The sequence below is a fragment of the Trachurus japonicus genome, chromosome 9 (assembly GCF_045865225.1).
Source record: "Trachurus japonicus isolate A0001 chromosome 9, Traja_1.0".
In the NCBI taxonomy this organism is placed as follows: Eukaryota; Metazoa; Chordata; class Actinopteri; order Carangiformes; family Carangidae; genus Trachurus; species Trachurus japonicus.
The window spans coordinates 7,978,620-7,990,776 of NC_140915.1; the positions used below are offsets into that span (position 1 = coordinate 7,978,620).

The 12,157-nt window shown below is 41.6% G+C and overlaps 1 protein-coding gene and 1 long non-coding RNA gene across 7 annotated transcripts in view; one reads left to right on the plus strand and one right to left on the minus strand.

The window, feature by feature from the left end:
- LOC146980889 (ral guanine nucleotide dissociation stimulator-like) overlaps positions 1-12,157 on the plus strand; it is an 87,507-nt gene that overhangs the window by 35,611 nt on the left and 39,739 nt on the right. The window contains exon 1 of one of the 6 annotated variants that reach the window (XM_085785823.1): positions 2,422-2,669. The exons of 2 other annotated variants lie outside the window; for them this stretch is intronic. In XM_085785823.1, coding sequence (XP_085641949.1) covers positions 2,460-2,669 — 210 coding nt within the window. In that variant the 5' untranslated portion in view covers positions 2,422-2,459. Of the gene's footprint in view, positions 1-2,421; positions 2,670-12,157 lie in introns of those variants that run through there. 3 more of the 6 variants (XM_085785821.1, XM_085785822.1, XM_085785824.1) reach the window with 3 other exon arrangements.
- The window catches only part of LOC146980890 (uncharacterized), a 49,438-nt gene continuing 43,675 nt past the window's right edge, over positions 6,395-12,157 (minus strand). The window contains exon 3 of the long non-coding RNA XR_015036555.1: positions 6,395-6,465. This is a non-coding gene — a long non-coding RNA (uncharacterized LOC146980890). The remainder of the gene's footprint in view (positions 6,466-12,157) is intronic.

Here is a 12,157-nt window from a genome sequence, read left to right on the forward strand (position 1 = left end):
TTCTTCCTACTCTTCCTCTTCCTTCTCTCTCTCCTTCCTCTTCCCTCCTCCTCCTTCTCCTCTTCCCTCCCCCCCCCCCTTTCTCCTCCTCCTCCTCTTCTCTCCTTCTCTCCTCTTCTCTCCTCCTCCTCCTCCTCCACTTGTTGTTCTCTCCTGCTGCAGCAGCTGCAGATCTGTGAGTGATGAAGAGGTCGGACGTGTTTGTGTGTTCGGTCGTTCTTCGGCTGCAGCTGCTGCACCAGATGTTTTAGTTGTGATGGTTTTTTTTTCTTTTTCCTATTTGCTTAAATCCGTTTCACACCTGTTCTTCTTGAATCTGTGGGAGCTGGTTGGTTGCCGTGGCAGCAGCTCATCATCCATGTGATTAATAACCTGAGGTGTGATGTGAGGCGTTGGCCAGTAGGAGGCGCCGTCAGGTCGCCACACAGGTTGTTGGACTTTGGAGTTAACAGTAATAATCACCTTGTTGTGTGTAGTAGCCTATTATTATGTTGTGGGTATTTCAGGTGCTGTGGGGATTTCCAGTTAATCCATTTGTCAAGAAAATAATCTGCAAATTAACTATTAGATTTCATATATTTCATAATAGTTGTAATTCCACAATGTTTCTTTCAAAATAAAAGCCTGTCATCAGGAAAGACAATCATGATTAGACAGTTATTTTTATGTATCTAATAGGCTACATAAGCATCATTGTTATATAGTTATATAAATGCACAATAGATTTAAGTGTTGGCTATTTTTTAATAATATTTAAAGGAGGGGCAGGTTTAATTTAGATTTAATAAAGTTAAAAGCTGCTGGTTCAGTGTAAATGTTTGTTTTCAGAGGGGACAGTGAAGAGCACACGTGTGTTTTTGGTTTTGTATGTACACCAGCCTGCTGCCATAGTGAAACAACACACTGGCATCATTTCCCCCCAAAGCGATGACGTAAGAGCGGAGGAGTTAACGCTGCCTTCAGGGACACCTCGGAGCTTTGTGCTTTTAGACTAAGAATGTAAATATTAACCTACCACATAGGAAGATGTTGGAAAACATAAAGAAGATTTGTGATAGAAGAAAAATCTACAACAAAACAATAGTTTTAGTATGCTAATATTACATATTATATCTTATTATCTTTGATGGACTAACTGTACTGTAGATAAAGTAAGATTTAATTAATCTCAAGGGGGCAAATGTTATGTAAATGGTGTATGTATGTTCATGGAAAAAACATGTTTTGAGTATTTAAATTTAGATGTTATTTTCTTGTGCTTAATGAGTGAGAAAACTTGACTTTAATTCAGGGCTTTAGCAGAGTAGTGCGTCTTGTGACTGTCATTACACTGAGTGTGTTGCTATTTTCAGTTGATTAAAGATGTGTGTGTATGTGTCACACCCACTGCTGACGACTGGCGACACATAAACAAAAATAAAATAATTGAAAATAAAGATTATTTTTATTTTTTTCATATCCGAAAAGGAGTGGGAAGAAGTAAAACTTATTTACTCCCACCCTTTCATTCATATCAAGCTTTCTTGTCATTATTATCTATACAATAAGTTAATTTATGAGTTTATCTAGCTGGATTTATTCTAATATCTTTTCACTCTCATATACGTATATACATATATACATTTATTCTAACATATTATCACTAATCTTTATCTCTCTAATATATAGTCATATACATATTATAAAGACATATATAAACACAAACTGAAGGTAACACCAACAGAGCAACAAATAAACTAAGTGGGTAAATACCCAAATAAATAATAATAAGCACCTTGTGGTTGTCAAACACCCTCATTCCTGTACATATTGAACATAATTTCTTTGTACTTCTTATAATTCAATAAATTACAGATAATGCAAATAGAATAGAATAGAATAGAAATACTTTATTTAATCCCCGAGGGGAAATTTAAAATGTCACAGAAGCAGCAGCGAGACAATACAGACAACAACAACAGATCACAAAACACTGAAGTAAATAAAGACATAAAAACGCATAGTGTATTAAAACACAAAAAATAAATAAATATATGAATAAAAGATGCGTGTTAAAGGTTAAAAAGTGCTGGTTAGTTGTACTAAAGTATCTGCTTGGTGTCATCACCATCACCAGTGTGGTGTGGACAGTGGGAGGAGGTTCTGTGCTCTGTACAGTAAACAACAGTATATTTTAAGCACGCTAATCCTCGGGGGTTGTGTGGTATTTATTTATTTCCGACGGCCTTGAACGCATCGCGGCTCTCGGAGGAGGAGGGAGGAAGAAGAGGAGGGAGGAAGAGGAGGGGGCGTGGCTTAGGGGAAAAGCCCCCAGCGTGAGTCATGATTGTCCTAAACGCTCCGGACAAGCTGAGTGAGTGAGCGCTGCTGATCCGACAGAAGCAGAGCTAGAGCCGCAGACTGAAGCAGCAGAAGAACCATGTCGGTACCGTGAACTGAGCCGAGCAGAGCCGAGCCTCATGGTCTTTTCTCCGGGGATGCACAGTGCCGAGGCGCCGCCGCCGCCGCCGCTGCAGCAGCTGCAGCTCCAGGTCGTCGACTCGATGTTCGACTCGTCGTGGAAGCTGCGGAGCCTCTGGGACGGGGTGAGGCTGGAGGTGGGGGACGACCCCAGCCCCGTGGTGCTGCACAGCTTCACACACCTGGACCCGGACCTGCCGCTGCTGGAGGTGAGGAGAGGAAGAGGAAGGAGGCAGGGGGAGAGGCAGGGGGAGACCGGGGAAGAGAGGCGGCTGACGGGGCTTGTTGTTGTGGTGTCGGGGGTGGAGGTGGATCAGGATCAGGATCAGGATCTGAGGGTCCAGGGTTTTGATTCTGTGTGTTGATCATCATTTAGGCTACTGAATTATTATAGAAGCGGCTTGATTGATTGGTGATTTGTTGATTGGTTGATTGATTGGTTGGCAGGATAGCCTGAATATGAATTGATATTTGGTTGTCTTTATTTATTTTTTAAATCAGTGTTTTATTGTATTATATTATATTATATTATATTATCTAGCTATTTATTTGTTTTGTCGATATGGACCAGTTATTGTGTCTGCAATAATGATTGATTGGTTGGTTGATGGTTGAGTCTTAGGTATGGAGAATTGATATTTGGCTCTTTCTTTCTTTCTTTCTTTCTTTCTTTCTTTCTTTCTTTCTTTCTTTCTTTCTTCTATTTGTGTTTTATTATATCATATTTTATTCATTTATTTTGTCGATATGGACCAGTAATTGCGTCTGCAATAATGATTGATTGATTTATTGATTGATTGATGGTTGGCAGGACTCAGGAGCCTGAATATGAATTGATATTTGGTTCTCTTTCTTTCTTTCTTTCTTTCTTTCTTTCTTTCTTTCTTTCTTTCTTTCTTTCTTTCTTTCTTTCTTTCTTTCTTTCTTTCTATTTGTGTTTTATTATATCATATTTTATTCATTTATTTTGTCAATATGGACCAGTAATTGCGTCTGCAATAATGATTGATTGATTGATTGATTTGATTGGTTGATGGTTGAGACTTAGAAACCACTAGCCTGCATATGGAGAGTTGATCTTTGATTCTCTCTCTCTCTCTTTATTGCTTTCTTTTTTAAATTAATTTTATTATATTACATTATATCGATATGGAGCGGTTATTGTGTCTGCAATAATAAAGATTGATCGATCGATTATCTGATCATCTCACAGCTTCAGCTCTTGGATCTTTAAACAGTGAGTTTCATATTTGAAGCAGCTCGGAGCAGATGATGATGATGATGATGATGATGTTTTATTTCTAGCTGTGACATGATGATATAATAATAATCCCCTCCTCTGTTGTAGTAGTAGTAGTAGTAGTAGTAGTAGTAGTAGTAGTAGTAGTAGTAGTAGCAGTAGCAGTAGCAGCAGCAGAAGAGTTTGTCTAACTGCAGAGTGTGGGTGGAAACTGAGGGGATTTCTCTCTGGATCTTGGAGACGTTGAAGAAGTTACAGTAACTTCACCACAAACGGTGGAAGTGAAACAGCGGCCTCAGACTGACACGCCCCGCAACAGGATGACTTGCTCTTTTTCTTTTCCTTTTTACTGCCCCTGTGGTTGTTGCCCCTACACACACACACACACACACACACACACACACACACACACACACACACACACACACACTCTCATTTGGTAGTGTTGTGGTAGCCTACTTTTGTAGACCACATCTTCAGTCGAGCTGAACTCTGGATTTACAGCTGCAGTCACATCTTTTTTTTCTTCTTTTTTTTTAAACCACAAATGTCTCTCCGTCACTGTCTCTCTTTGGCTCATGTGATGTTAGTTAGTTAGTTTAGTTTAAGTTTATTTCGGACATGTTAATAGAAATAAAACATAATACAGTAATGGACAAACATAACAAATAAATACTTTGCAAAGACAACACATGAACAAAAATAAAATAATTGAAATTAAAGATAATTGTTTTAGTTTATTTACTCCCACCCCTTATTCATAAATTAGCTATCAAGCTTTCTTGTCATTATAATCTATACAATAAATTAATTTTGGATTTATTCTAATATATTATCACTCTCATATACATATAGATTCATTACATATTATCACTAATCTTTATCTCTCTTAATATATAGTCATATACATATAAAGACATATGTAAACACATAATATGGTTTAGATTTTACATCAAATCATCTTTTCTGTTTTAGCTGCGGAGGAATAATGTAGATATCCAGACACGTGGTTATTATGAGGACTGGGACCGGACATAGTCATGGTCTTGTCTTGGAAATGGTCTTGCATTGGTTTGGTCTTATTGTTCATGTAATAATCAACTTCCATACCCAATCGATTATTATCAGAACAGTAGCTCATTGATTGATTGATTGATTCATTGATTATTTCCGCTTGTTTCTGCTCCACTATTGTTTTGAATGTAAAGGCCTCTGTTGCAGAAAATCCATTTGCTGACATAAATCCTCCAGTTACGTAAACTCTCAGTAACAGTTACATCACATCGGACGACAACTGGTGATTATTTATACTATTGAGTATTGATTGATTCCATATTTGGTCCAAAAAGTGCCAAAAAAAACAGGGAAACGTGCTCAAAAAACAGACTTTTAGATGGAACAACTTAGAACTGAAGCTGTATAAGAATATATATAGTGGTATTAAATCATTGATTGGTGATTAGAACAGTTTCCTTAGAGCTCTGCAGGACAACAGCTGCTCTGTGAGTGTTGTGTTGTGTTCGACTTGTGCAGAAAATCCATTAGAGATGACGTCACTCGTCAGATTTTACAGCGTTAATGAGACAACATGAGTTTGTCACAGAGGCGATGTAATGACGATGATGGTGTTGATGAAGGTTTAAACTCGTCTTCATCCTCTGTTCGTTCACTCTGTTTTTTTAACTGAATGACTCACAGATATAATTTCACTCTTATCTGTAAGAAAAACGTCCGTCCATCTTTTTATTTAATGGCTTCACTGGAACGTTCCTCCCCAACATGTCCAGTCATTCCATCCATCAGAGGAGGAGGAAGAGGAGGAGGAGGGGGAGGGGGGAGGATGAGTAATCATATTTATCTGTCTTACGTAAGGCCCGGCCTGGGATTGGACGAGGACGACATCATCATAAGTGGTACCACATGGAGACGATGTGTTTCTGTCTCCGTGCGTCCGTCCGTCCGTCCGTCCGTCCACTCTGTCCTCAGTTGGACCTGGACTCTTAACGAACCTGCTCTGACTCGTCTCTTGGCTCTGATCTAATCCCCCCCCCCCCCCCCCCCCACACACACACACACACACACACACACACACACCAACACCACCACCACCTCTCTAACACAATTACCTAATGCCTAATCCCCCCCCTCCCCTCCTCCTGCAGAGACGGAGAGGTTTCCTCCACAATCGCTGCCTTTCTTCCCTCGGTCCAGAGGCCGAGCCGGACCTTAAAGGGATAGTAGCATTTTTTTAAAGTGGGGTTGTATGATCTACAAATAGCCCCTAAGTACTTTAATTGCAGTAGAAGACTCTCTGCACTCCTCCCGTTAGCAACGCCAGCCCATAGCCCTGCCCAGAGATTTACAACATACATTGTTGTGAATGGACCCAAAGAAACGGCCTATTTTCACGGCCTAAATGGGGTTTTACCTGAAAAAAAATACACAGTTCCATTGTTCGCTATAATATAATTTTTTCCAGCCCCTCAAAGTGCAGGAAAAACACAGTTTTTATTTGGACCTAACCAACTCACGTATCCCTCCGCCCAGGGTTAGCGCCCGCCGATCAGCAGTTGGTTAGGTCCAAATAAAAACTGCGAAAATAGGCCGCTTCTTTGGGTCCATTCACAACAATGTATGTTGTAAATCTCTGGGCAGGGCTATTATGGGCTGGCGTTGCTAACGAGAGGAGTGCAGAGAGTCTTCTACTGCAATTAAAGTACTTAGGGGCTATTTGTAGATCATACAACCCCACTTTAAAAAAAATGCTACTATCCCTTTAACTCTGCGCTGAGGCTCCGTTACAGTGCTGAGGGAGGGGGTAGGGGGGTTGGGGGTAGGGTGGGGGCTAACGGCAGCAGCAGCAGGCTGTACTGTACTGTCTGTATCATGTTGCTGAGAGGATCCGATGACTCAGAAATGGAGGTCAGGCTGTGTGACTGTGTGTCGACCTCTGACAGACTCAGGTTGCTCTCCTTTCTTTTTCTTTCACTCTCAGTATGTCGTTGTGTCGTCGTTGTTGTTCTCGTTGTTGTTGTTGTTGGTGACGGTGAAGGTGAAGGTGACGGAGGATCTGAACCTGACTGAGGCAGCTGAACAGCTCCAAGGCCCAGAGATGAAGAGGCTGAAAGCTGCAGAAACATCAGTTATTCATCAATCTGATCATTAGTTTTCATTTTGAATAATTCGGTGAAAACATCAGTTCATATCTGTAAATGACTTGTGCAATATCTGGAAAATGACCAGTAAACTGTTGCATATGACTGAGTAAAGCTGCTTCACAGTATGTTGACTTGGACATTTATTTTTCAGTCATTTTTATGGAGAAAACATTTAAAAGTATAGGAATTCCCCCCATCTAGCGGTGCGGTTGCATATCTGAACGTATTCTTGATGTTGCATTCACGACAGACGGACGACAGCCGCTGCACGTAACGGCATAAACAAGCCTCTATGTAATCAAGTGGTCCGTCAGCACGAGGCAAAACAATACACGTGACAATATGTTGTCATGGCGATGTGGTATTGTTTACCTGACCCACTGGCTTTCTCTGGACTTCTGTGACTAAAACGACATCTGGTTTGTTACCGACGGCCGTCTGCCCGACTGCAGGTGAATGCAGCATCAGTGTAACTAGTCACTAGTCTCTGCATCCCTAATGTTTAAGGACTTTAAGTTACTCACTTCGTTAATTTTATGGTATTTTTGTTATTTTTGGACTTTATTGTTAATATTGAACCAAGTTTTGTCATTGTTTCTTTTTTTTTTTTTTTTAAACAAGTAGCCTACACAGTCGCCCTTTTTGTGTTGGACGTGCGTTCAAACGCAACTCCCACCACACCATCAATCATCTTATTGATTTATTGACAGGTCGTGCCCTCTTTTCTTTCCGTACTAAACTCTAAAGAACATGTTTATCCCCAAAACCCAATGAGACGTGATCCAGTGTTTCTGTATCACCTGTGTGAAGACGAGTGTTGGTGACACTGTTCAATGAAAGACCAAATATTCAAAATGATAAATCTGACATCAGACCTTCTGCTTTGAAGGACATGTTTCAGCCCCCCAACCCCCCAACCCCCCACCGTCCTCATGTATTGATCAGTCTTTCCAACACTGTGATGTTCAGGTTTCACTTTCTAGAGTCGTTAGTTCAGATATCAGCAGGACTTTATGAGTCTTCAGCTCCTTTATTCTTTTTCTTCATCTTCTCTTCCTTAGAAATGTTGAGATCTTAAGACATGTAACGTCTCTGTTGACACGAGGCTTCAGTCAGACGTTAACCAGTCTTTATATCGGGGATATAACCAGTTCCCTGTCTGATCCAGCTGAAGGTTTTATGGAGCTGTGATGTGAAGAGCAGCAGCTACGGAGACTTAACTCAGCTGCTGGACCATCATGAGTTGAAGGCTTCTGTTTCCAACACTGGTTTTGTTTGACTTTCTGTCGCGGTGCAAATCCACTGTAATCATATTTCCATGGGAGGTCAGTAAACAGCTCTGACACACACATGTACAAAGCTGCTGCCCGACTCTAAACACAACAGTTGCATTCAGGCTAAAAATAGAACGGAGGCTCTGAGAGTTTTCTAAAAGCAGCAGGATCACAGGCCGCAGCTACACAAGACACTGCTGAACAAAGAACAGAGCTCGGTTCACTCTGAGCGTCTCAACAGGCCGGACAGTCCATCAAACAGAAGACAGTCCATCAAACACAAGACAGTCAGTCAGACGTCAGTACAAGACTTGAGAGACTGAGGCTCAAGACCGTCAGACAACAGAGCTTCTGTTGTCACCTTCATGCTCAACGTTCGGACCAGGAGGCGTCTCATTGGTCCCAGAGTCGTCCAGTTTCAACATGCTGCCTCGACCAGAAGAACCAGAACCAGAAGTTCTGCAGCAGGTGGTCTGAGCCCCAACAGAGACCTGAGCTGGGTCTCAATCTTCTGTAGTGCACAAATTTCGACAGTTCATGTTCAAATCGAACACTGTTGTTGTGCACTCACTGGAACTAACGATCACAACGTCGTCTTCTTTTCTGGACCGTTATTGTCGCCCGTCAACACATCTACCGGTGTCTTTAGTTTGTAATATCAAATTGATAATGAACGCCTTGCTTGTACTTTTCTTTGCCTGTTTGAGCAACCTGTTTAATGCAAGAAGCCTGTGCATATTCTCATTTGTCCAGGTCATAGTATCTCAAAGGAGTTTTCATTCGAAAGCAACTAGACTTGGTTAGTCCCAGCCTGGTCAGATGCTGATGAAGCCTCTTGGATGAGAGGTGAAACGTCTTCCTAGACAAATAACCAAGTCCAGTTGCATTCGATTGAAAACTCCTTTGAGATGTTTAAAGCGAGGTGGAGATTATGTAATTTTTAGGACCGGCCGTGTGGAGTCGACTCTGTGTATACATACTCTCCTCCTCCTAGTCACCCCATGACAGAAAGCGTGCAAGGATTATGGGAAATATAGGACATTAGCATGAGAAATGTAGGAAACTGGTACACGGTGGTACGCTGGACTATGAAACCTCAAACGACGGTGGACATTGCGCTCAGAGTCTGCCCGACTACGAGGAGGCCTGGAGCATCTGGCTTGAAACAGACAGAAACTCATCATGATGAGCAACGTTACAGAAAACACACAGCTTCGGTTTCGATGTCGTCTTCATAAAGAAACTGTAACACGGCCTCCAGGGGATCAGTTAAGTTTCTGGTTTCTGGATTTCCAGGCTGCACCTGAATGTGACACAGAACTGAAAGACGATCAGATGAACCATTTTCCACTCGTCCTCCAGGGCAGTGGTTCTCAACGTGGGGTCTGGGGACCCCCAGGGGTCCTTGAGAGGGTTAAAGGGGGTCCCCAACTTTTTCTTGAAATTCTACCACTTTTTTTTTTTGAGAATTTTTCATTATTATTGTTTTTTTGTTTGTTTGTTTTTTTGAGAATTTTACCACCTTTTTTTGTAGAAAATCTTTAACTTTTTTTTTTTTTACTTTTTGTTGAGAATTTTTTTTAACCACCTCTTCCTACAAATGTTTAAACGTTTTTGGAGAAATTTTACCACTTTTTTCCAGAAATTTCTCTATAAAGTTTCCAAAAAAATTCACACCATTGGCCCTAATTTGAATGTACAAAAAAAAAGTTTCGTTATTCAGTCTCAGAACAAATATTTGTGTATTTCTGGTTTGCTTGAAAATGTTGTCCAATGGGGGTCCGTGGTCTAATTTGTGTCAATTTAGGGGTCCTTGATGTAAAATAGGTTGAGACCAGAGACCGAGGCCCGGACGGTGCAGCAACAGTTTTCTCTCCGTCATGCTCTGCTTGTCCTCAGCGCTCACGGTGACTCAGCCAAGCTTCAGCAGCAGATGGATGACATAATAACACAGTGTTGGGTCCAGAGTCGTCCCACATGGAAGAAATAATCTCACATGTGATCAGAAACAAACAGAGGAGTCTGGTTACAGAAACAGGGGAAGGTACACACAACGCTGTGTTTACAGTTTGGAGCTGGATGTTGTGTTCGCTTGCAGTATTTTCACTGTTTGTCTCATAATCAAATTTTTATCCATGTGACCCAGATCTGCAGAGGAAAAATGTGACTTGAATGAGCTCTGTGCTGTTGAGGCTGATTAGAGAAGAGAGGACGGAGAGAAAGAAGAGGCCTGAGAGTGTTGTTGGGACACCCAGCCCTGAACCCTGTTGTGTTTTGCCTTCTTTTTTTTACCATCGGCGTCCAATCGAAGTTCTGTAGCTCTGAGCTCGACGCTGTGATGAAACGGGAGCCGATCGCTCGCCGCCGGGGGAACACAGAGCAGCTTTTGTTTCTGCGGGCGATGTCAAAGAGAGCCGAGTATCCGACCGACAGAACGACAGAAACAGACAGAGAGAGGCTGGAATGTGAAGGCCTTCTGCCTGGAAAAATACTCCGACTCTGCACCGACTAACTAACTCACTCACCGTCCGTCTGCTTTCGTCTGAGGCTCTGAGGCTTTTCACATCAGGCGGCGGCGGCGGCAGAAAGCCTAGTGTTACCTGAGGCTGTGAGCTGAAGGTGCGGCTCCTAAATGTCCCAGATCAGACCTGTTCCTCCTCACATGTGACACAGATCTGAGGCTGAACAACAACAACAGGCCTCGGCCTCGTCCACGCTCCCCATCTGGACTGAGTTAAGAGGCCGTAAACCAACCTCAGGTCTGAATCCGTAAAGGTTCAGTCTCAGGCTCAGGCTTTTTAACCTTTTTGGGAAACATGCTCATGTGCACGAGATGAGTGAGTTGAACCAGGAGACTGGAAACATCTCTGTGTGGCGCCGGTTGTCAGATGAATTCAGGTTTTCATTTCGGTCTTCAGGGCTTAGGGCTGGGTACCGAACTTCGGTTCTTTTGTGGCACCGACCGAAATGCTCCGGTAGTACCAAGTATCAAAAAATGCCTCGTCTTTCGGTGCCAAGTTTCGGTACCCAGAGGTTAATCATGATCATGTGATTAATAATGCTGCCGGTGATCGTCTGTAACATTAGGTGGTTGCAGCATACACTGGGTCTGTTTTTTTAATCATGAAAACGTCCGGTTTTGATTGTTTTTCATGTGCTTAAATTGACTGGCGCTTTGCACAGAATACTCCGGTATTTCGTTGCATTTGACGTAATTCCCGAGAGGCTGCCCCTCTTTTTTCTTTTTAAAAAAAAAATAGGCCTAGACAGCCATGTTCAGGCGAGACCAGGGACGGTTGTAACACTTTTTGCATTTTCCCCCAACAAATCAGAAGCCTATTTAGCCTATTTAAAAACCTTAATGTGCCAACTATAATAATTATGTATGAAAGTGGTTTTAAGTAATATTTTTCAGGTTGCAAAATTCATCTAAATAAAGTGACTGCAAAGTTGTAACACATGCCAGGGTGATCTACGTGTTCAAGATCAAGATCAAGATTCTTTATTTGTCACATGCAAAGTTAAAGTGTACACTTACAACAAGCAGTGAAATGAAGTCCTGACTACACCCCCCAGACTGTGCTGTCCCTCATATAAAAACATATTAAAAGAAATTGTAAATATAAATAACATTCGATAATATAACAACAACAGCAGCAAGTAGGCATTTCAGTATAAAAACATCCAAGTTTAAAAAGCAGATCAAGTGCAAACCAAAGGGCATAAAGTGCAGAGGGCAAAAGGGTTAAAAAGATAGGTTGAACCCTAGAAAAGCTGCTGGTTGGAATAGAAAAATACAACTCAAGATTTGTACCATAATGTGTAATGTAATTACATTTTTTTTTGATATTATAAAATTGGTATCGAAAAAAGTATCTTTCAGGAACCGGTATCGAAGTGAAGGTATCGGTATCGGTACCAGTATCGAAAATTTTTGATTGCCCTGTCAGAGCTTCACTGTGACCCAGCGGAAAAACCTGGACAATGATTGAAGATGAGAGAAGAAGTAAAACACCAACAGTGTA